At 33.7% G+C, this 24,272-nt stretch overlaps 1 protein-coding gene across 4 annotated transcripts in view; it reads right to left on the bottom strand.

The window, feature by feature from the left end:
- Window positions 1–24,272, bottom strand: part of WRN (WRN RecQ like helicase) — a 118,105-nt gene that overhangs the window by 41,958 nt on the left and 51,875 nt on the right. For all 4 annotated transcript variants that reach the window (XM_074329691.1, XM_074329690.1, XM_074329689.1 and 1 more), the window contains 7 exons: window positions 17,478–17,560; window positions 13,590–13,696; window positions 9,024–9,211; window positions 7,274–7,448; window positions 3,623–3,804; window positions 1,258–1,359; window positions 877–969 (listed from right to left, as the gene is read on the bottom strand). In XM_074329691.1, the coding sequence (XP_074185792.1) occupies window positions 877–969; window positions 1,258–1,359; window positions 3,623–3,804; window positions 7,274–7,448; window positions 9,024–9,211; window positions 13,590–13,696; window positions 17,478–17,560 (930 nt within the window). The remainder of the gene's footprint in view (window positions 1–876; window positions 970–1,257; window positions 1,360–3,622; window positions 3,805–7,273; window positions 7,449–9,023; window positions 9,212–13,589; window positions 13,697–17,477; window positions 17,561–24,272) is intronic.

Raw genomic sequence — 24,272 nt, forward strand, 5'->3', positions numbered from 1 at the left:
TTGCTATAAAGGTATTTTGTAGATGGGATTAATATTTACAATCAGTTGCTTTAAGAAAATTATCCTTGATAATGTGAGTGAGTCTCATACAATCCAATGAAGGCCTTAAAGAGCAAAGACTGAGGTTTGCTGGAAAGCAAGGAATTATAACTCAAGACTATTAACAAAGAAATCCTGCCCAATTTTCCAGCCTGCCAGTTTACCCTACAGATTTCAGGCTTGCCAAACCCCACAACTGCATGAACCAATTCCCTAAAATCAATATCTCCATCTCTCTATCCCAGTGTCTCTGTCTCTGTCTGTCTGTCTGTCTGTCTCTCTCTCTCTCTCTCTCTCTCCCCACCCCACCTCTTTGTCTCTTTCTCTCTGTGTATACATATGTGTGTGATACACTGGTAGACTGACCCTTTTTTATCATGTAATGTCTTTCTTTATCTCTGGTAATATTCTTTCTCCAAAGTCTCTATTGTCTGATGTTAAAATAACAACGCCAGCTTTCTTTTGATCAGTGTTTTCATGGTATTTGTTTTTATGTTTTTATTTTTAACCTACGTGTATAATTATATCTATACTGATGTCTTATGGACAGCATATAATTGGATCATATTTTTAAACCAGTTCTAACAATGGTGTTTTAGACCTATTATATTTAATGTAACTACTGATATGTCTAGATTTAGGTGTACCATTTTATTGGTTTGTGTATTTACAAAGCAAAAGAATATTGTCTGTTTTGTCATCTATTACACATGTAAGTTCATTATTTTGTTTAAAAAACATAATACATATCATTCAACAAAAATTGATTAAAAACTATTTGCAAAGGAAGAGAAACAAAGACTTTTAGAATGTCCATCTAGAAGGAGAAATCTTTACCTGGACTTGCAATTATCACAGCATTTTTCAGTTCCCATAATACCCAAGGAGGCTTTTCGTAGTTGTTTGTCTTCAAAATGAGACAAGATGATTCTACCCAAGAGAAAATTTAAAATTAAATAAAAGAACAAAAACATATATGTTAAATTCATTGCTGAAAATAATGAGGTGAAATCATCATTAATTGACTCACCTGGGACCTCATTATTTGGCTTCAGCTTACTGAGGCAAAAAGAATGCTGCCTTAAAAATTCAGTACATATGTAACACCAACAAAATACTGTTTCTAAATACTCATAATTATTTTGCAAAACTTCTTTCTTAAAAGAGCACCATCCATAAATCCATGTTATTAATTGATATAAAATAAATAATACATACTGTCGTCTGCAACTGCTGGAATAAAGATATTTTTCCATATTTGCCTCCATCTTTAATTTGTATAATCGAAACTTTTCATTTTTTATCTCATTAAGGCGGTACCTGTCAATTAAAAACATCATAGGAATACATAAATCACTTAGCGCTTTTGTTACTTTTTTACTTTCTGTTTATTGTTCATAACCTATAACAATCACACCCCTATGAAGATAGATAACATTTCTATCATCCCAGGGAGTTTTCATGTCCCATCCCAGTGAACGTCCCCGACAAGAGGCAAGCATTTTTCTAGTTTTTAATGAAAATTATTTTTGAAAGAATTCTACTTAGATCCTCTCTCTACACTGAGACTTTGCCAATGGTATGGCTTCTGCAACCAGAAATATATAATTACATATTGACAGTGATGACTAGTCAAGTTTCTTCTCAGTCAGAGGATTCTAACATAGGAGAGACTCTACACACTTTGTGAATTACAGTCATCTTCACAGTTGAGAACCAGCATGTCCGTTTATTCTAAAACTTTTTAGTTTTTTTCTAAGAGGTTTGTCACCAGGATGATAAGATGTGTCCTCAATCCTTGTTAAATTCTTTTTTATCCTAATTAACCCTAGTTTTATTTCCTTTAGGATGGACGCAAAGATCAACCTGTCTATACTAAAGACTCAAGCATGGGTTTTCTGGCACCATTATTTGATTACTAATCACTGTTACTTCCTGTTAAATCTTAATGAGAAAAACCATTTAAAATATCTTTTGAGACGCAGGAAAATAGGAACTATCTCCATTGATGAACCTGAAAAGCCACAATATAAAACTCAGGCTGTTAAGCCTTCAACACCTTTAGCATAATGCACAAATAAATAAGAACTGGTAGGAATCAATGTTTGACATAATCCCAAATGTAACAGTAGCATGGAGAGTTGTGTTCTATCCCAATTATTTTAAATCAGTTTATAAAAAATTTTATATAGACACTAGTGTCAAAAGGAAAACAATTGTTCTGTTTAAGATGATTTTATTGACTCTATGTTAAGAAACAGAAACTACTGACTAGTCTTAAAAGGAAGAGCTTTAAATTTATAGCAAACATTTTTACCTAATTAATCCTTGATCTTCTTTCAGATCTCAACTTACCCTATCACTTCCTGAAGGATGACTTACCTGACCTTTGCAACATGGTAAACTCACACCCATTATATATTCACTGCTCATTGCACCTTCCCTTCAGAGCACTTAACACAATTGTAATTTTACACATATTAGCATGATCCCTTTTTAAAAAACTTCAGATTGGAATTTTCAAACACAAAATTAGAATGGTAGAATGAACCCTATGTATCCATAGTTGTATGCTTATGTGATCAAGATCTGCCATTCCCATTGTACTGTAGACACTCTGAAAACAGGTACCATATCTGCTTTTATTTATCATTGTATCCCCAGCATAAAGCGTAGTGCTCGGAACATAGTGGGCACTAAAAAAACAAACAAACAAACAAACAAAAACCTGTATTGGATAGGCACTCTCATCCTTTTAACAAAATGGGCTAACATGTCCATTCAAGAGCTCAATTTATCTAGCTATATGGAGGTGCATTTTGAAAATACTTCAACTTGGCAGGCCCATCAGTTACAACATACAAGTTTTTATCCTCAGTTTTTCCCTCTATGGATAAGGGAATCAGTTGCTAAATGCTGCCCTTAAAATTTTTGCAAGGTGAAGTTTTCCCTTCCAATATAAATCTCACAGAATTTAAGTGCCAACAAAATGCCTGTTTAGTATTTAAATAGAATGGTTTTCCTGTATTTAAACACTGAACACTTAATATTTCTTTCATGATAGTCAATCAGTACAGTGCAGCATGATTATTCAAGGACTGGCATGCTCTCATAAAACTGACAAAGGAAACAAATGGTAAAGACAGCCAAACAAGGATAGACAAAAGTCATTTGGAATAAGCACCATTATAGCATGGGATGAAAAAACACAATAACAAAATCAATGGCATCTGAAGTAACTGTGGCTGAAGACATATCAAAACTTGAGAGGACCTGAGGAGGAAAAAAAAAAAGCTCATCGATGCACAATATTACAAAAATATTACATAGGATCTATGTTATATTCCCAGGATAGTCCTGATTTAGTTAATTCTTCATACTAAATTAAGCATAACTGAAATAGGTCACCTCCTCTGGGTGGCAGCACTCATCACAAATGTTCTTAGATGTCCTCAGTATTGTTTTGGTTTTAAATGCACTTATACACATTACTTGAAATTTTGGATGCTGCCTCAAATACTTTCAAAGCTTATATGACAAGAAAAAAGAAATCTGCAAGGGTGAAAGCAATAAATGTTTTTACCTATTTAAGTTAATGTCTGCTGGAGCCCAGAGTACGTGACAAGAACTTTGAAGTCCATCACGGCCGGCTCTCCCAATCTCCTGGTAATATGATTCCATTTCCTTAGGAGCACCATAATGAATGACTTTGCGAATGTCAGCTTTATTAATGCCCATTCCAAAAGCTATGGTAGCTATGACACACTGAGAATAAATAACAACATGGTTTGACAAAACACTGAGCAGAACTCAAATTCTACATTTTCACCTTTTATTTCTCAAGATTTTTATTGCAATATCACAGGTGCCAAAAAAAGTACACATTTTACGAGATGTTATCTATGTATTACTTTTTGAAGTTGAATTGAATTGTGGTAGCAATGCACAGTATGATGTTTCCTCAAAAGATGGCATTAATCAAATGAATGCTAGCATCACTCGTGGTATTACAAATTTAATAGTTTTTACCTTTCTTTAATACCTTTTTTTGGCACCCTCTGTATAACTAACATACAATATTATATGAGTTTCAGGTATACACCATAGTTATTCAACATTTATATACCTAAAAAAGTGACCATGATAAGTCCAGCAACCATCTGACACTGTACCATGCTATCACAATAATACTGACTACATTCCCTATGCTGTACATTACATCCCCATCACTTGTTTTATACCTGGAAATTGGAACAATTTTGATCTTCTAATAAGAATAATTAGTTCATTAACTAAAGTCTCTGGCATGAAACTGAATTCAATGTAATTTCAACCAATCACTTACAGATTGAAAATGCCAAACAAATCAGAGGAAGTATTAGAATGGTGAGAGAAAAATATGTACAGGAATAAAAATATATTAAGAAAAAGCTTAGAGTGAATAAGACTAGGCAATTTTCCTATATTTAAGAGTGAATAAGCAACATAAGTCAAATTTTATTTTTTAATGTTATTTCTTATTCAATTCTTCCTGCTTTACTGAGATATAATTGACATATAATATTGTATAAGTTTAAGATGTATAATGCGATGATTTGATATATACACATATTGTGAAATGACTAACACAATAAGGTTATTTAACACATCCATCACCTCAGTTACCATTGGTATGTGTGTGTGTGTGTGTGTGTGTGTGTGTGGTGAGAATTTAATTTTCATCATATGATACTCTTCTTAGATGAAACCAACCTATTCTCCCAGGTATAAATAAAGATATTTTATCATGTAATTCATGACCTAATTCCAGAAACGAAAAGAATTCAAACCACCTCAAAAAGGCAAATAAAATACAAAAGAACATAAAACTAAAAGTCAAGATTAAAAATAAGAATCAATGGTCACAAACTAAAAATACAAACCTACATCCAAAGGTGCTTAGATTTGTTTATGAATAATTGGAAAGAAAAAAGAATTTTTTCTGAAACTGTAAAATAGAAAATACTACAATTCTAACACTCAATCCAAGACATTAAGAGCTAGGGAGGTGAGCTAGGGAGATCAGCTCTGCTTTTAGGCTCACAGTAAAGTATAAATCAACTGTAGAAAGACAGGAAAGTAAATATCTAGAATTCTGTATATATATATATATATATATATATATATATATATATATATATATAATGTTCAGTAGGCACTACATAAATAAATAAATGGCAAGTAATACCAAAAGCACCAGACCATTCTATATACACGACGAAATGTATTCTCATCACCCTGAGAACTCTTAATTCAAATATAAAACTTCTAAACTCTTTATAGTGGCAAATGAGGAGTACATTACACCAGCCAGTTGTAAGACACAGCAGAACCCCTGATGCCAGCCTACGGTGACATAATCAATGTTAATTTATTAATTTTCATAATGTTGATGAAAATTTGTGACACCTGTATATAGCAGCATATACCTATATATATACCTTCCAGATATTAGGTATGATTAGTGATCACTGTGAGGTTTTTAAAGCCATATTTCAAAGCATTAATATTTCAGTGAAGCTATGTATTGGCAGGAAAACCACATACTTCCAACAAAGTCTCCCATCACAACATAATACAGATAGTTTGTACTCTCCTGTCTTTGGGAGATGTTTCTACCTAAATGAGTAATTAGTAGTACACAATAATAGAAGAAATCCTGTTCAGTTAACAGCTTGAACATCGATTGTTAAGATTCAGTAAGCAGCAGCTAATATATTTGATCTGATAATTTTCAAGCTCCTAAGAAAAACAGAATAAAAATATAAGCATTTAAGAATATGTAGCATCTCTATTCTGGCAGCTGTGATACCTGTTCCTATCTTTGGAAAGAAGAGGAAGAAAGAGAACAGATGCTTTCATGCAGGTATGCATTACAGCATGTCAAGGCATAATGAATTTTACAGACAGTACATACAAACCAGACCTGAGGCAAGTTGTTTGAACAATGTTGGTTTGGGGTGGTTAACAACTACATATAATAGGGAGGGCTATATAGAGAGGAAACGGATGACCCATTGGAAGAAAAATGCACCGCAGAAGTGCATTTCTCCTGGAGAGGAGGGCTGGTCCACAAGCTTATAGTGACACAGTGTGGATATGATGTGGACCGTGAAGTTGTTGACTGAAACTTACTAAGGTGGCTTAACCTTAAATCTCCCCACATCTTCGGTATGATACCCACTGAACCAGGTTCGAATCATTACAGACTGGAATTATTTCATGATTTCAATCACTATAGGAATCTCAGCTACAGCATTTCATAGTACCTTCAATACCCTTCCTTTCTTCAGTTTTTCTCCTTTTCTCCTACTTAGTGCTACCAATCTAATGCTTCTAAAATATTATTATCATGTGCAAAAACACAGAATAGTCTGTTGTGATGGTTTTCAAACTCCATTCTGGGCACTCTGAGGATTATGAAAGACACCCATAGATGCCTTAGAAATAGGGAGACTCTTGGACCCCTTTCTCCTTCACATCAACTTCAACAAGAATTATTCTACTTCAATCTGTTTTACCTATTAGATAAAATTTCATTTAAATAAAAAATACTAAGGCTGAAAGTAGTCTGAAAAAAATCACTCCAATCCCAGCCTGTCTCTTTGCAAGTTTCACAGGCATCTATAATATAACCTGGCCAACCAACTTTCCTATGATCTCTAACAGTTCCGCCTGCCTTTCTTTATACCTTCCCATTGAGCCATTTTTACTTGACACTCCCTTTCTCTGCAACTCTCCCAACTTATTCACAATTTGCTGAACCCAGTATGCACTCTCATATCACAGTGCTTTGCACATGCTACTTTCTTCCTGGAATTCTAGAACCAATTCCTTTTCCCTCTTTACCTGCTGGCCTTGCATACATGACAAACTTCTGTTCGTTTGTCAGACTACGCAAATTGCTTCTTCCTGGATGGACCATCCCCATTACACAACCGACCTTAACAGATAGCGTTCCCTCCTCTGTGCACCTCAGCACTGTGTACAGGCTGCTATTTATATAAGTCTGTAATAGTTTGTTCACGTACCTATCCCCCACATTATACATGAGTCCTTCCTTCAGAGGAACTATTTTATGCTCAATAAAATATTCAATAAAAACCAGGTATTCAATAAAAATCTGGTAAATAAATATTAGTGATACATCTGTTCCCACTATGGGGAAGAGAGTAATGATGACCAATCTTCACACCTGAATTTCATCTCTCATGAACCTATGATGAACCTCTTTTCTTGAGTTAATATTCATGCCCGCATGGTATGTTCCACAGGCTAACGCCAGTTTCCTAAGTTCAGCTGTAACTTGTTCTGTCATTTTTCTGGAAGGACAATAGATGATAGTCGGACCTTCAAATTCCCAGACAGAACTAAAGAAAAAGAAAAACATAATAACAAATATATATATATATATATATATGTATATATGTGTAAATATATATGCTTCAGACCTCTTTAAGTTTTATCTTATTTAATTTTCCATTCCTTTTTAAAATTTTAATGTAATTTCATTTAATTTTCCTTTTAGTAAATGACTAAAAAATGAGAAAGCACATAGAAAACAATGATATATTTAACTACATAAAAATCTAAAACATTATGGCAAGTCAAATGTGGAAATGGATTATGTTAAACACCAAACACCTTTGATTCAATTTTTGTTCAAATTAAAGTTAAAACCAGAGACAAGTTTATTTATTTAAGCAGAAGCCTTGATAAAAACTTATAAACTATTGGAAATGCAATTTCCGTATGTTTACATAAGATAGCAAAGTGAACAATACTAGCATAAAGAGAGGCTGTCACAATGTCACACACACAAAAAAGTAAACACTTTAAAAAGGAGAGTGTTATTAGGAGAAAATGCCATTGAGATTGAGAATAATATCCACTGAAAAGGATCAAACATAAAGAGAGTAGATAATGATCTGATTGTGGGGATTCTAGCCTAGATTAAACAGCCTCCTTCAAGAGAATGATTTCCCTTTAGAATGGAAGGGAAATGAAGTATAAGCACTAACTTTAGAGAGATCACTAGAATAGCCAGAACACTCAGAATATATTCATTACATTCTTGTCTTATTGTGAATATAGGCCAATCAAGACAATAGCAAATTCTACAACTTAAATTCATCCTAAAGGTCTCTAAGAGTTATACCTAAGTTTCCTTAACCTAACACTGATCTTCTTTGCTTTTTATCCTTTTATGAAAAGGAAAACACTAATGATGCTCTTTAAGATTTTTTAATATTTGCCTAGATTATTTTATGCTTGTAGTTGTAAGACAAACATTATCTCCATGTATTGTGACCTAAAAACACATGTCATAACATGAAAATTAGAAGCTTTTCACTGAAGAGACAGATCAGGGAACAAGGCCCCGCAAAGCTCTCAGCACACATATGAAATGCTTTCAAATGAAATAAACAGGAAGATGTACTCGTGATGGTTTCTTCAGGAAAACGAAAATAACATGTAGTTTACTGAGCAGTTATAAGGATTAAACTAGATTGCTTACATAAAGTGCCTAGGACAGTCCTTGGCACAGGACATGGACTCATAGAGTGTTTATTACTAAGATGACTTTGAAAATTTCCCTAATACTCAACTGAGTCATATAATTAGTGAACTAGATAAAATTCATATAAAAATTCATCTGTTTTTATTGTTTTCTTGTCAATTAAGAGTGTATGTCCTGTTCAGGCGACAGTATGACGTATAAAAATATTAAAAGAATTAGTTTCTGACTTCAAACATAGACTTTTTCCTCAGTCACTGTCTTGATTATATAACACCACACTTGACTTGAACCAGTGCTAAGTAAAATTTGAAGTTTGTTAAATACAAATTAGAAGGAAAGAATAAAAATAAAAAAATAAAATGAAATATTTTTTTTTGAAAATAAGGAAGTAGTTACCAAAATTTATCAACCATGAAATCCTCACCTTTCCTTTTGGACAAGAAATTGCTTCAGATCCTCAAGGATGTTTCCTGTTTTTCGCCCAACTTCTAAATACAAGTTTGGTCGATCAAAACTAGTACAGGTAATCTGAGGGTCCTTGAGGTTTAAGCAACGTATAATGTCTTCCCGGATTGAAGAACTTGCAGTAGCAGTAAGTGCAACTATTGGAACCTGAATGAAGTATAATCGATTTTTTTAAAAGGAGAGAGCGCTCATTAACTCCCAACAATTTTACCACCTTCTTACAAAGAGACTGGGAGACAATTACAGGAGAAACCGTTTTTAAAATGCAATTTTAAAAATCGTTCCTTTTTAAAGAAGGAAAATAGAGAACTTCCTACTTACGTGTTTCTCAGCCTCTGAATATTTACTTTTTTTAAATCAAAAATCATTTAAATAATATACTAAATCCATTAGATTTATAATTGTAATCTACCTTGTCTTATTAAATTAAGACTACTTATTAGCTATCTACCACTCCATTTATGATATTCATAATAGTACTAGTAAAAGTGGGGGTATTGCTGTGCCTTATTTTTGATTAATCTATAATTCACAAATTATAAACCCTTTCATTCCCTGAAAATCTAACTATACAAGCAATGGTTCTTTTTTTGTTTCCCATTTTAAATATATTGGTTTATGGCTTCTCAGATCTAGAAGCAAAGCTCTCAATGACCAGAATAACCTCTCTGCAGTTTTACTAAGTTAATCATGGCATACTATAAATAAGAAAAATGCATAAAATGAGACATCTATGATTAATTGATTTCTTGAGCAACCGAGTCATATTCTATTTTCAGTCTAGCACAGACTTCTTGACTGGATTAGCAGCCAAAGCAGGGAGCACAGTTCGTACCAGGAAAAACATGAGTATGTAATCTTTCAGAAATTCTAAAGTAAGATAACATCATACCTACCATGAAACTATATTTAACATTTTTGTTTCTGTTATCATGGGAGTTATACTCAACAATGCCAGTAGTTCATAATCAGAAAAAATGGACTAAGTCTTAGAGTTGTTCCTAAATCATTAACTGTTCTATACCCAAGAATACAACTTTCTTAAAATATTCTTTTTGGCCCATTACAAACACAGTAAACAATATCCTGATAAAATAGCTCTTCAGATACATTGCAATTATCTCAAAAATCAGCTTAAGCAATTCTCTTGTATGTAAGTGAAAATTTATGTGCAATTTGTAAAAAAGCATTATAGAACTTGAAAAACAATTTAACTGCTTTACAAAAAAAACTATAAACTACTTTACAATAAATATAGCTTTACTGAATTAAAAATTATCTCACAGCTCATGTAAAAAGTATCAGTTAACTTTGGGAGTATCAAAACAAACGTGACCAAGTAATTGGCATTTTTTTCTCTAACCTTAAATTCTGTGAAATTATTTAAAACGGTAACTCCAAAATTAACTTCATTGATTTCTGGGCTTACGATCGGACCATTCTCTGTATTTAGCGAGTGCCTACCTAAGAACTTACAGATGAATAGGCCAATTTACAAAGAAGTTATTTTGCTAATCAAGCACACACACACACACACACACACACACACACACGCAATAAAAACATCTATATCTATATCAAACATAAAGCTGAAAAGAAGAGAATTTGTACACTAGAATTTCTTAGGACATGCACAATCTCACCCTCACAACAAAGAATTTTCATCAATTTAAGTGCTTTATTCAATTTATAAATGCACTAATAAAATACTTATCGTTTAACTGCACATGCAGATAAAGGAAGAACTTTTCAGGATAGAAACTGTAAGATGTTTTACTTTGTTTCTAAGCAATATAATATATGAGTGGTGGGCAATATATTTATGAAAATAAGGAAATAAGCATGAAACATGACGCCTCTTAAAGAAGTTAATAGAAAAATCAGGCAAAATAGCAGCACAGTAGTAAAAAAAATCTGGCTTAGAATCAGTTGCCTGAGTTCAAATCTTTCCTGTGCCTCTAACTAGATACGAGATTTTGAGCTGTTTATTTAACTCTCCAAACTTTGGTTTGCTCATCTATAAAATAGCTACAATAACAGCCACAATCTCATAATGTTAATGAGATAAAACATATTAATGTGCTTAAAATAACGCATGGTACACAACAAGCACTCAAAAAGTGTCAGCTATTACTGATACTGTTATCACAATAATTGAAAAGACTTCTATACAAGAACTCGAGACATGGGCACTATTCCCAGATTTGCCACTGAACTCGGCAAGGGCTAAATTCTCCTAGCCTCAGTTTTTCACCAAATTATGAGACAGGGAGTGTCTCATGATATTAGACTCTCTAACAAAAAATTCCCATTTTGCCACTAGAAACTCTCTAGTCATATGACCTGCTAACAGTGAAAAATCACTATAAATTCAGTCTTTTGTCTCAAACATTCTAGAAAGTCAGTTAAGAATGTTGCTTCCACAACTAGAATGTAGAATAAAATAATAGAATATATTAAACCTAAAGGAACAATAGTCTTTATTTTCACTCCAAAAATGGACTGAATCTTTTCTCTTAGAAGCTTGTGATGCTTTATGAAATTTAAAATATATAAACTAGAGTGAACCTTAAAAATAACATATAGGCTAATTAAAAGAAAGGTGACCACACATCCTGGTTTCCTGGGACACTCCCAGTTTATGCTGTCATGACAGCATAATTATTAATAGCTTACACCCTTTAATTGTCAAAAGTGAACTGATTTGGACAATAAATTATACTGCCACCTAGTTATATCAAGATCTTAACACCTGACACTCTTATTCTTTAGGTTGGCAAGTCTTGGTTTCTTTGGTTAATTAAGTGCCAGGTTTTGTTAAAACAAGCAACAAAATGTAAATTAATCTTCTGACTATAAATTTAGGAATTATCTATGTCACATATTTCAATGGAAGAGCAACTACAGTTTCAGAGAATTAGAACTGTTCCATCTGCTTCTAAATTTGGGTCATGTTGCTAATTCTAACTCTGTAATCCATAATATCATACTTCATTCATTCAGTCATTCATTCCAAATAGTTACTGTCTGCTATGCAATGATATTTGTGAAAGGACTGGGGAATAGAAAGAACCAACATGTCTGATGGATCTCACAGTTCCTCTTATTTGAAATTTATAGAATTTTAAGACTGACATAAAGCTTTTTACTTGGCTGCTCTTTCCTGAGACTCACTTTGTCTGATTCTCTCTAAATTGGAATCTTTGTGCCAACTGGTTTAGTGATTTCTTTGCAGTTTTTGAACATACTGAAAATAATGTGGTGTGAAGGACTGCAGGTTTACACCAGTTGTCCCATGCAATTGCAATTGGAAGGAAGAAAAAACAAAAAAATCACTGAGAACAGTAAGGAAAATGAGAGCTCCTCAACCACCAGGTGGCATTTCTCACCACTTAGCTAATAAGGAGGATTCATGAAAACACTAGGGGAAAAGGTTTTCTCAGCCTTTACTTGACGAACACTCTATGCTATAATATATTGAATCATTCCAAGAAATGAAAATGATCCAATGGAGTCCACAGACAGACATAATAAAAGACTTAAAATTCAACACTGAAAAGTTTTTAAGAACTGCATGGAATATTTAAAACATTTCTAACATAATCCTTCTAGAATCAAAGGCCTAAGAAAGGAATACAGAAAGCAATCTTCCTAGTTTCCAAAAACTTACTTTAAACCATTCTAAATTAATAGAAAGCATTAGTGGAAGTCTTCAAGGTACAATGAGCCTAGTGACTTTTACCATATAAACATCTTTTTCTATTACATGTACTATTAATACAATTAATCTTTCTATATTATTCATATTTTTCCACATACCATTTATTGTTTGGTACCATTGCTTCTATTTTTTATAGGTATGAATCTAAACTTCTTTACTGTACTATGAGCCAGTTTAGGGCAGAAACTATGTTTCACACTTCTTTCAAATAATTTGCTTTAGAAGCTAGCAATGCCCCACTGTTTTAACTATTGCCCAACTCTACTACTTACTACCTGTGTGAGAAAGTTACACAGAGCTGATTCTCATCTTTCTCATCAGAATTCAATTTTCATTTACCTAATTATTTATGGAGCACCCACTATGTTCTAGATTTGATAAACTAATCCATCAAAAACTCCTCCCCACAAAGAATATTCTAGTAGGGACTCACAGACAATAGACAAAATATAATGCAGAAAGTTAAACAGTGATAAACGCTATTAAAAAGTGGTAAAGGAATATGAGAAACGTTGAATGTTGAAAGGGGGGTAATTTGAAATTTTTCATATGGTGGCCCAGGTGGCCTCAATCAGGAAGTAATATTTCAGCATAGACCTAAGAAGAATAAGAGGTCACACCCTGTGAACTAACTGGGTGAAAAAAGTATTCAGGGACAGGGAAGAGTGGGAACAAAACCCTAGCAGAAGAGCATATTTGGCATGTTTGAAGAATATCAAAGAGAACAGGGTGGCTGGAACCAAGCAACTGAGTAGACAAGTAGTAGAGGACAAGGTCAAAGACACTGTACTTGGCAAAGCTTACCGACGGGAACGCTGCCTTTAGGGAGCCCAAAGCCCTAAATGAACTTCTAAAATCATGTCCCCACTCAGAAATACAGTGAGCCTCATCCACAGCAATCAGTGTGATACCTACAAAAAAGAAAAATAAATCGGGAAAATAAATTAAAGTTCAAAAAGAAATAAATTCATCTAAAACAGTATCACGTTCTTTACTTAGAATGTATAAATACCATGTTTCCCCAAAAATAAGACCTAGTCATACAATCAGTTCTAATGTGTCTTTTGGAACAAAAATATTTTATATTATATTTGTATTATATTATACCCAGTATTATATTATATTATATTATATTATATTATACCCAATATTATATTATACCCTTTATTATATTATATTATATTATATTATATTATATTATATTATATTATATTATATTATGACCGGGTCTTATATTAAATTATATAAGACCAGGTCTTATATTAAAATAAGACCAGGTCTTTTATTAATTTTTGCTCCAAAAGACGCATTAGAGCTGATTGTCCAGCTAGGTCTTATTTTCAGGGAAGCACAGTATTACAGAACGGAGACTAAATAATCACATAACAGTACTTGGTTGATATGAAAATATAAGCATAAGTAATATCAAGTTAACACCAAAAGTCATTATCAAGAATAGAAAAGGGGAAATATATAGATTAAAGGTATATGGATAAAAGAAGGAAACATTTACATATTATTCAAAGAACATGTTTATTGGATTTCAGCTTTCATCATTATTCCTCAGAGAAATTAGTTTCTTATTATTACTTGTCCTCAAAACTATCACTCATGAACCATCTGTAATGATACTGCCCTGAAAAAAAGGAGTTGTACTATTTCTCTTTGGTAATACTTTTAATTGTATCTCATGGATTAGCTATCAAGGGATAGAATCAGCAAATTTCTAGTGAGAATAAATGCATCACTATCCATGATTGGCCACATATCATATTACAGATAGTTCCTCTGAAATGACAGTATTGAAAACACAGGATGACATCCACATTTTCTAATGTGCAATGGTAAAGGAAGAACTAAATCTCATTATGTACAAAGTAGGTAAGAAGGAATATAATTTGTTCATTCTTCCCCTAGCTATTCCTCCACTGTGCCCCCCCACCACACACCCACACTGAAATGGAATCAATAGTGTACAGTAATGCACTTCAGAAAAGGGCTTTATCGTATAACCATCCATGAAAGTGTCTTCAGCTACTTCAGAGTAATGACAGTACTGCTTTTACCCTCAATTACCAAATTAATACTTAAGACAAAAATAATTTTTCTCCTTCAGTTGGGATGATCATTACTTGATACTTATCTGAGTATTAATATTGTCCTACCACTAGTGGGGTGATTAAAAACATGTGCTCTGGAGTCAGACTACCTGGATGCAGAACTTGGCTCTGCCACTTACCATTTGTATTATATAATATTACCTTAAGCAAGTCACTCAAGCTTCCGAGTCTCAGCTTCCCACAAGTAAAATGTAGACAATAAATAGTACCTAACATTTATTAGTTACTCTGACAGTTAAACTAGATCATTCATATAAAATGCTAAGACAGGCCTGGCATAAAAGAAATCTCAATAAAAAAAATTCAACCATTATTATTATGGTTATTAAATGCCCACTATGATCTAAACACTTTTCTAGGAACAAAAAGATTAATCAAATGCAATCCGTGACCTTGAGGAGCTCATAATTCTAAAAGAAGAGATAGACATGCAAATAAACAATTATAATTCATTGAGACTGACAACTATAATAAGAGTTGGAGGGGAAAGAAAGCAACAAAGAAACCTACTAAATAAAAGCAAAATGGGTTGATTAGCATCAAAATTCTCTGGTTACCACTGGGTGGGGGGGGGGGGGGGGATTCAATGTTACCACTATACTACTTACCTTGGCTTTAGAAACTAAATGATCCAGATTTTAAATGAAATAGGTTAAAACAAAGATGGTAGCTCCTCCTTTATTTAAAATTATAGGTCTAACTACCTTTCAATGGAGTTGAACTTTGTCCCTCACAATCAGTTTAGGCAAGCTTTTGCCAACTTTCACTTTAAATGTGTAAGTCCAACTGTCTGACCAGGTTCTATACATATTTCATTTTGGCATGCCTGTCACTCAAGCCTTATTTCCAAGTGTGTTTGGGTTTGAGGAGTCTTCATATAAATTACATTTGTTGATTCTGTTATAAATCCATACTACTTAAATAATATAACATTTATCATAAAAATCATGAATCTGATTAGTTAAATGTCAGACTACTATACAAATAAATTCTGAGTATATTCACCTTTGCAAGTATTTTACAATTTCCTGCAAACAAAAGCCAAAGTAAAATATTTCAAACAGAATTTATCCCCTTTTGTTCAACATTGAGTCAACTAAAAAGATCATTTTTATACATCATATACAGAATACTCTGCTGTAATGATTGCCGTGTTCATAACTTAATCCATTACAAAAATTAAAAATAGAGAATTAGAACTACCTTTTCAAGGATCTAAGTACAGACTTAAGCTAATCATTGACTCCATCATAGAAACAAAACAAACAAACAGAAAAAATAATAAAATGGAACAAAACATATCCAGACCACAGTGGACACAGACCCTAGCTTTTGCAATAAAACCAGGAAATTTATGTATCTAGGGTAGTTAGGCTTAATCTGAAGTAAAATATTCATAAGAACTTCATACAACCTAACAGGAGACACACCAAATTTGTTTTCAATTAAAGGCAAAAATGTAATATGCCAATAAGGGAGTTTAACAGCTGATGGATGCACTCTTTGATAATATATTTAATCAAATGTTAATTTCTTTCCTCATTCTTTTGCTGGTATTTAACACATACTAAAATGATACAAATTTGTTTTAATGATATCCTTAGAAAAACTGTTAAATGCTTTCCTAAAGGTATATACAAGTAACCATTAAATGAGATGCTGCAACGTTGAAACCCTTACTTATGTGGATTTATTTTAATGCATAATAATACAATGAAATCATATAATATCACAAAACTAAGATTGGTTGCTTCAACTGAATGTTTGAAATAAGTGCATTTGCAATAGAAGGCTTGATTGCAATTCTTAGTTAGCTTAGCCTAACAATCAAAATGGAAAAAACAAAGAGACAAAAGTTTTTTAAGTCCCAAAAAAACTGTCAGCTTTTGACTAATTCTATATTTATATTTTCTAGGAAATAAGCTCTGACTTACTATCTAATTTTTTTTATTAATCATAATCACGGGGCAAATAATCAAAGGTACTATCTTTTCCAACCATGACTATACATCAAAATCACCTATGAAAAACTAGATGTTAGGGTTCCACCCCAGGCATTAAATCAGATGTTTCAAGGTTGAAGGGTTCTACACTTTTCTAAAGGTTGAAGGGTGAGTCTCATAAACAAAGGTAGATTTAATTTAGATTCAGAATATGAAAAAACGAAAATTATAATTTCATAGAATCTGAGATTCAACATTCTTTCAACAATACACTTAAATGCTACTATGTGCCACACATTGCACTAGGGAAATATAAATAAATAAAAATGGTAATTTTTTCCCCAAAAAGTTTCTAGTCTAGCAGAAGAAAACAGATATATAAATAGATAATTATAATACAGGAGCCTAATTTCTATGGCAGAAAGAATTACAGGGTATAATGGGATAGGTCAGGAAAGACTCCAAGTTGGAGAGTCAGAGATTTCCAGGAGGAGATAATGTTTGAAATAAACTTTAACAGAAGTGAAATCCAGTATTCATCCATAAGTTTAACTTTAAAAGATAACTCAATTCAATAAATACTTACATTGTACCATTTACCAATAAAAGGATCCTATTATATTACTTACCAATAGTAGCCTCAAGTTGCTGGAATAGGTACAAGTTGCCTGAGCAGAATTCTGGAGTTAAGTATACAATCTGGTATTTGCCTCTGTAAAGACAAACAAACAAAAAAAAGAAAACAGGACAGGAAATACATTACAATAAAGAAAATAATCACCCAATGAATTACAAGTTAAAACGATTATAAATTATAATTTTTTAAATAATACATTATGCTACTTACTAAAAACTAAACATATGTTTTATATATTTATATATATAGTGTGCCAAAAAAATGTACATATTTTAAGAAAGGAAAAAACAGTATTAAAACTGCAATACAGATGATGCCATAAAAATGGCAGCATGAGGTGAGCCTCTTGAAATCTCCCCTGGAATTTACAACAAAAACAACTATAATTCCAGAAAGGACTCCCTCCACAGTAGACAGGTAAGACTAAGAGATACGCAATTGAAGTCATCTAAAGGTGGGCAAATTGGGTGAGCAGCGGAGGAGGGAAGGGGCTTGGCAGGCACAGAACCCAGACCTAGGTCGGTACTCTAAGCTCCCTGCATTATGGAACTACCACAGCTGCGGGAGAGGGAAGAATTCAGACTGCTATGGCTCCACTTATGGCCCACAGGGCTGAGGGGACAGTATATACATAACACGGCTGAACTCAATGCTCATAGCTAAGAACTCGGAGCAAAGACTGAGGGCAGAGGCTGAAAACGGTGGTTTAAGCCCTCACTACCGAGCAGAGGAGAGAATGCACAGGCACGGAGCCTAGACGCCCCCTCCTTATCCTCCCAGAGCTTGCCCCGCCCCCACCGTCCCAGTGCTAGAAGCTGAACAATTGCAGTGTCAGATCAAAAGAACAGAATATTTGCAGTTCTGAGAACTGTGGCCTTCAGCCACGGACTGTCAGCCCAACTAGTTCTGGCGAAGGGGAGGGAGCCTTGGGTGCAGAACTGGCTGTGATGGTGGTCACTGCCATTGCTCTGGGCCTCCTCTCACAACCCACCCCGCCCCTGTCCCCAACTATCTGGGGGGATCCCTACAGGAGTAAACAGAGCCACTGAAACACACAGGCTCTGAAACTTCAGAAGCTCTCCACATCTCCCTCGAAGACAGTGCCCCATGACCCAGGCAACTTGTTCACCAAGTAGAAGCCCACCTTCCAGGGAATCCCCCCATTGTGTGAGAAGCCAGAACAGTGCAGAGAAAATATAACACGACAATGTGAGAGAGAATAAAAGGCTGCAGTCAGAGAGTAAATAAAACATTCTACCAACACCTACTGGAAAACAAAAGAAAGACCTCTTCCTATCAACCTGTTGCAGAACCCACTCCTGTAGATCTCTAGGAAGAGAAATAATAAATCAGTAATTGCCATGAATAATCAAGGCAACAACACAGCTCAGAAAAAAAATGAAAAGTCTCCAGAAAATGAATTTAAAGACATGGAAATATGTGACTTAAATGATACAGAATTCAAGATTGCAGTCCTTAAAAATCTCAATGAGATGCAAGAAAACACAGACAGGCAGTTTAATGAACTCAGAAACACAATCAAAGAACAATATGAACATTTTACCAAAGAGAATGAAATTTTAAAAAAGAACCAAGTGGAATTTCTGGAGATTAAGAACTCAATAAAAGAAATGAAGAATGAAATAACCAGCTTAGTAGTAGACACAATAAACAAAATCAGAAATGAAAGAGAGGAAGACACCACGGATGCCACAGAAATACAAAGGATCATCCAAGAATACTATGAAGGATTATACACCACCAAATTCAATAACCTAGAAGAAACGGACATATTCTTAGAAACATATAATCTTCCTAAGCTGAATCAAGAAGAATTAGAAAATCTAAACAGATTGATCAACAGCAAGGAAATTCAATGAGTCACCCATAACCTACCCAAAAGCTAAAGTCCAGGACTACACGGCTTCACCAGTGAATTCTACCAAACATTCAACGAGAATCTAATACCTGTCCTAGTCAAACTCTTCCCAAAAAATTCAATAAGAGACAATACTCCCTAACTCATTTTATGAGGCCAACATTACCCTGATACCAAAACCTGGTAAGGAAAACACAAAAAAAGAAAATTACAGACCAATATTGCTGATGAATACAGATGCAAAAATCCTAAACAAAATTCTAGCAAATCGAATGCAACAATGCATTAAAAAGATGTATACATAACATGATGTATGCATCACGACCAAGTAGGATTCATGCCAGGGGCAAAAGTATGGCTCAACACACACAAGTTGATCAATGTGATACATCACATAAACAGAATAAAGGACAAAAATCATATGATTATATCAATTGATGAAGAAAAAAGCATTTGACAAGATACAACATCCATTTATGATTAAAACACTTAAAAAAATGGGTATAGAAGGAAAATATTTCAATATAATAAAGGCTATATATGACAAACTTTCAGCTAATATCAAAGTAACTGTGAAGAACTGAAGCCCTTTGCTCTATGTTCAGGAACATGACACAGTTGTCCCCTATCACCTCTGCTTTTCAACATAGTATTGGAAGTCCTTGCCAGAGCAATCAGGCAAGAGAAAGAAATAAAAGCCATCTGAACTGGAAATGAAGAAGTTAAATTATCACTTTTTGCAGATGACATGTTGCTATATATATACAAAACCCTAAAGCCTCCACCAAAAAGTTATTAGAAACAATTAACAAATACAGTAAAGTTGCCGGCTACAAAATCAATGTACAAAAATCCATTGCATTCCTATATATTAACAATGAAATTGCAGAAAAATAAATAAAAAAACAACTTATTTTGCAATTGCAACAACAACAAAAATATCTAGGAATACACTCAACCAAGGACGTGAAAGACATATATACTGAAAACTATAAGACATTTTTAAAAGAAATTGAAGAAGACACAAAGAAATGGAAAGACATTCCATGTTCATGGATTGGAAGAATCAACATAGTTAAAATGGTCATATCACCCAAGGCAATATACAGATTTAATGCAATCCCCATCAAAATCTCAATGTCATTTTTTAAAGAAATAGAACAAAAAATTGTCAGATTTGCATGGTACCAGAAAAGTCCCCAAATAGCCAGAGCAATCCTAAGAAAAAAGAACAATGCTGGAAGTATCACACTCCCTGACTTCAGCTTGTACTACAGGGCTACAATAATCAAAACAGCATGGTATTGGCAGAAAAACAGACACACAGACCAATGGAATAGAATGAAGAATCAAAATAAACCCACATAAATATGGACAGATAATTTTTGACAAAGAAGCAAAAAACATACAAGGGAGAAAAGACAGCCTCTTCAATAAATGGTGCTGGGAGAATTGGAAAGTCACGTCCAAAAGAATGAAACTAGACTGCTGTCTGTCATCATGTACCAAAGTAACTCAAAATGGGTCAAAGACCTAAACATAAGACCCGAAACAATAAAATGCATAAAAGAAAACATAGGTACTAAACTTATGGACCTTGGGCTCAAAGAGCATTTTATGAATTTGAACCCAAAGGCGAGGAAAGTAAAAACTAAAATAAATGAATGGGACTATATCACACTAAAAAGCTTCTGCACAGCAAAAGAAACTATCGACAAAATAAAGAGACAAGCAACGGAATGGGAGAAGATTTTTGCAAACAACATCTCTGATAAGGGACTAATATTTAAAATACATAAGGAACTCATACAACTCAACAACAAAAAACAAACAATCTAATTAAAAAATGGGCAGCGGACCTGAATAGACGTTTCTCCAAAGAGGACATACAAATGGCAAATAGACATATGAAAAAATGCTCAACATCACTAATCATCAGAGAAATGCAAATAAAAACCACAATGAGATATCACCTCACACCAGTTAGAATGGCTATCATCAACAAGACAAATAGTAACAAGTGTTGGAGAGGCTGTGGAGAAAAAGGAACCCTCACACACTGTTGGTGGGAATGCAGACTGGTGCAGCCGCTATGGAAGGCAGTGTGGAGGTTCCTCAAAAAATTAACAGTAGAATTACCATATAACCCAGCAATCCCTCTCTGGGTATCTACCCAAAAAAATCTGAAAACATTTATCTATAGAGATACATGTACCTCGATGTTACCTGCAGCTTAATTTATGGTGGCCAAGGCATGGAAACAACCAAAGTGTCCTTCGATAGATGACTGGATAAAGAAGATGTGGTATATATACACAATGGAATACTACTATTCTGCCATAATAGAAGATGAAATAGTACCATTTGGAACAACATGGATGGATCTTGAGATTATTATGCTAAGTGAAATAAGTCAGACAGAAAAAGTCGAGAACCATATGATTTCACTGATATGTGGTATATAAAACTGAAAACAACAAGGAACAAGACAAACAAATGAAGAAATAAAAACTCATAGACACAGAAAACAGTTTAATGGTTACCAGAGGGTAAGGGGGAGGTGGGTGGTAGATGAGGGTAAAAGGGATCAAATATATGGTGATGGAAGGAGAACTGACTCTGGGTGGTGAACACACAATGTGATACAAATGATGTATCACAGAATTGTACACCTGAAATCTACATAACTTTATTAACAATTATCACTCCAATAAACTTTAATTTTTAAAAAATCAAAAAAAAATTTTAATACTCAATATACATCAATAATTAAAGATAAATACAAGTCATGTGTATACATTTTTTGGCACCCCCCAGTGTATATATGAGTATATATTTATCCACATATATTGTTCTTTGATTTCACTTCAGTGTTTCAAAATAAAAACTATCAATGCCTGTTCAGGAATACTCAGCATTAAGGTGACATTAGAAGCCTGGTTCTGATTTCTAACACTCTAGCCACAAAACTTGATCATTGAGTTAAATGATCAAGCCTATATTAAACCTTTTTATGTGTAAGCAATCCACCCATATATTACCCTCCTTCTTGGAGAGTTACAACCCATTATCCTGCCCCTGCCCCTTCTCCATGACTAAACCCACAGTACCCTGTTTCGCCTATGTATTGTGCTCTTGCCTAAATCTTCTTGGGCCAGGGTTAGACATTGTATCAAAGTCAAGTCAATCAATCTCTGTCCTAGAAATTGAGGGTCTCTCTGATCAAGAAACAACCAGTCAGTCTCTGCAGGTGGCAAGACCTGCAACATGTAAAAACAGGAGTTGCAAAGCAATCTTCTCCTATCTTGTGACGAAAAAGGCAGGGAATGCTTATCTCCACAGAGAAAAGAATGAGGAAGACATATAGAGGCTATAGATAAAGAAAGAAACTACTCTCAAAAAGTCTGGAAGTGTCTTAAAGTTAACATAGAATAATTATCGTATGGCCCAGCAATTCCTCTCCTAGGCATATACACAAAAGCACTGAAAACATGTTCATTTCAAAACTTGTACATAAATGTTCAAAGTACCATCATTCATAATAGCGAAAAAGTGGAAAGAACCTAAATATCTACCACTGATGAATGGATAAATAAAATATGATACATCCATACAATGAAATATTATTTGCATAAAAAGAAATGAAGTGCTGATAACATTGTGCTAAGAGAAAGAAGCTAGACACAAAAGACTACAATACTGTACAAGTCCATTTATAGGAAATGTCCAGAATAGTCAAATCATGGACAGAAACTAGATTGGAAGGGGGTGAGGGAGGGGACAATGGAGAATGCTTAATGGATACGGAGTTATTTTGGGGTGTGATACAAATGTTCTGGAATTAGTGGCGATGGTTACACAATGTTGTGAATGTATTAAAAACCACTGAACTGTACACTTTTTAAATGGCTAAAATGATGAATATTAAATTATGTAAATTGACCACAATTAGAAAAAAAGTTAAAACACTTATCTATCACATGACCTAGTCATTCCACTCCATGGTTTATACCAATAAAATGAAAGCGTATGTCCACACAAAGACTCATATAAAAATGTTCATAGCGGCTTTATTTTTAACAGCCCAAAACTGGAAATAATTGAAATGGCTATCAACAGGTGAATAGATAAAACAATTGTGGCATATTCATATGATGTAATTTATTCAGCAATAAAAAGGAATAATCTCTCGATACATGTAACAACATGAATGAATTTCAAAATAGTGATGCTGTATGATTTAATACAGACAAAACAGCACATATTGTATGACTGATTTTTGTTTAGGTACAATTTTAGGAAACATAAACTAATCTATAGTGACAGAAAGTAGACCAGCGGTGATCTGGTGTGTGGGGTATAGAAGGTTGGGAAAGGTGGGAGGAAAGGACTACAACAGGTATAAATAAACTTTGGGGATGACGGGTATTTCCATTATCTGGATTGTGGTGATGATTTCGTGCTGATTTAGATGCCAAAAACTGACTAAATTACATATTTTAAGTATGTAAAATGTATTACATGTCAATTATACCTCAATAAAGGTGATGAAAAATGTTTAGAAAAAAATATGTTCAAAAAATATTTTATAGGAATATTCACAGCAGCTTTATTAGTAACAGCCCAAAACCCTAATAGCTTAGGCATCTAGCTATAAGGAAATGAGAGAACAAACTGTGTTATTTTCATACCATAAAATACCACTCTGGTATTAAAAAAAAAAAAACTACTGGTACATGCAATAGCATGGAGAATTCTCAAGACATTATGCTGAATAAGAAGTCTTACACAAAAGAGCTCGTATTGTATGACTCCATTTATACAAAGTCCTAGAATAGACAAAACAAAAATATGGTAGAAAAAATCAGAATGGTGGTTTGCTATAGGATGGAAGATAAAAGCATAAAC

This window comes from Rhinolophus sinicus, linkage group LG04, assembly GCF_036562045.2.
Source record: "Rhinolophus sinicus isolate RSC01 linkage group LG04, ASM3656204v1, whole genome shotgun sequence".
Taxonomy (NCBI): Eukaryota; Metazoa; Chordata; class Mammalia; order Chiroptera; family Rhinolophidae; genus Rhinolophus; species Rhinolophus sinicus.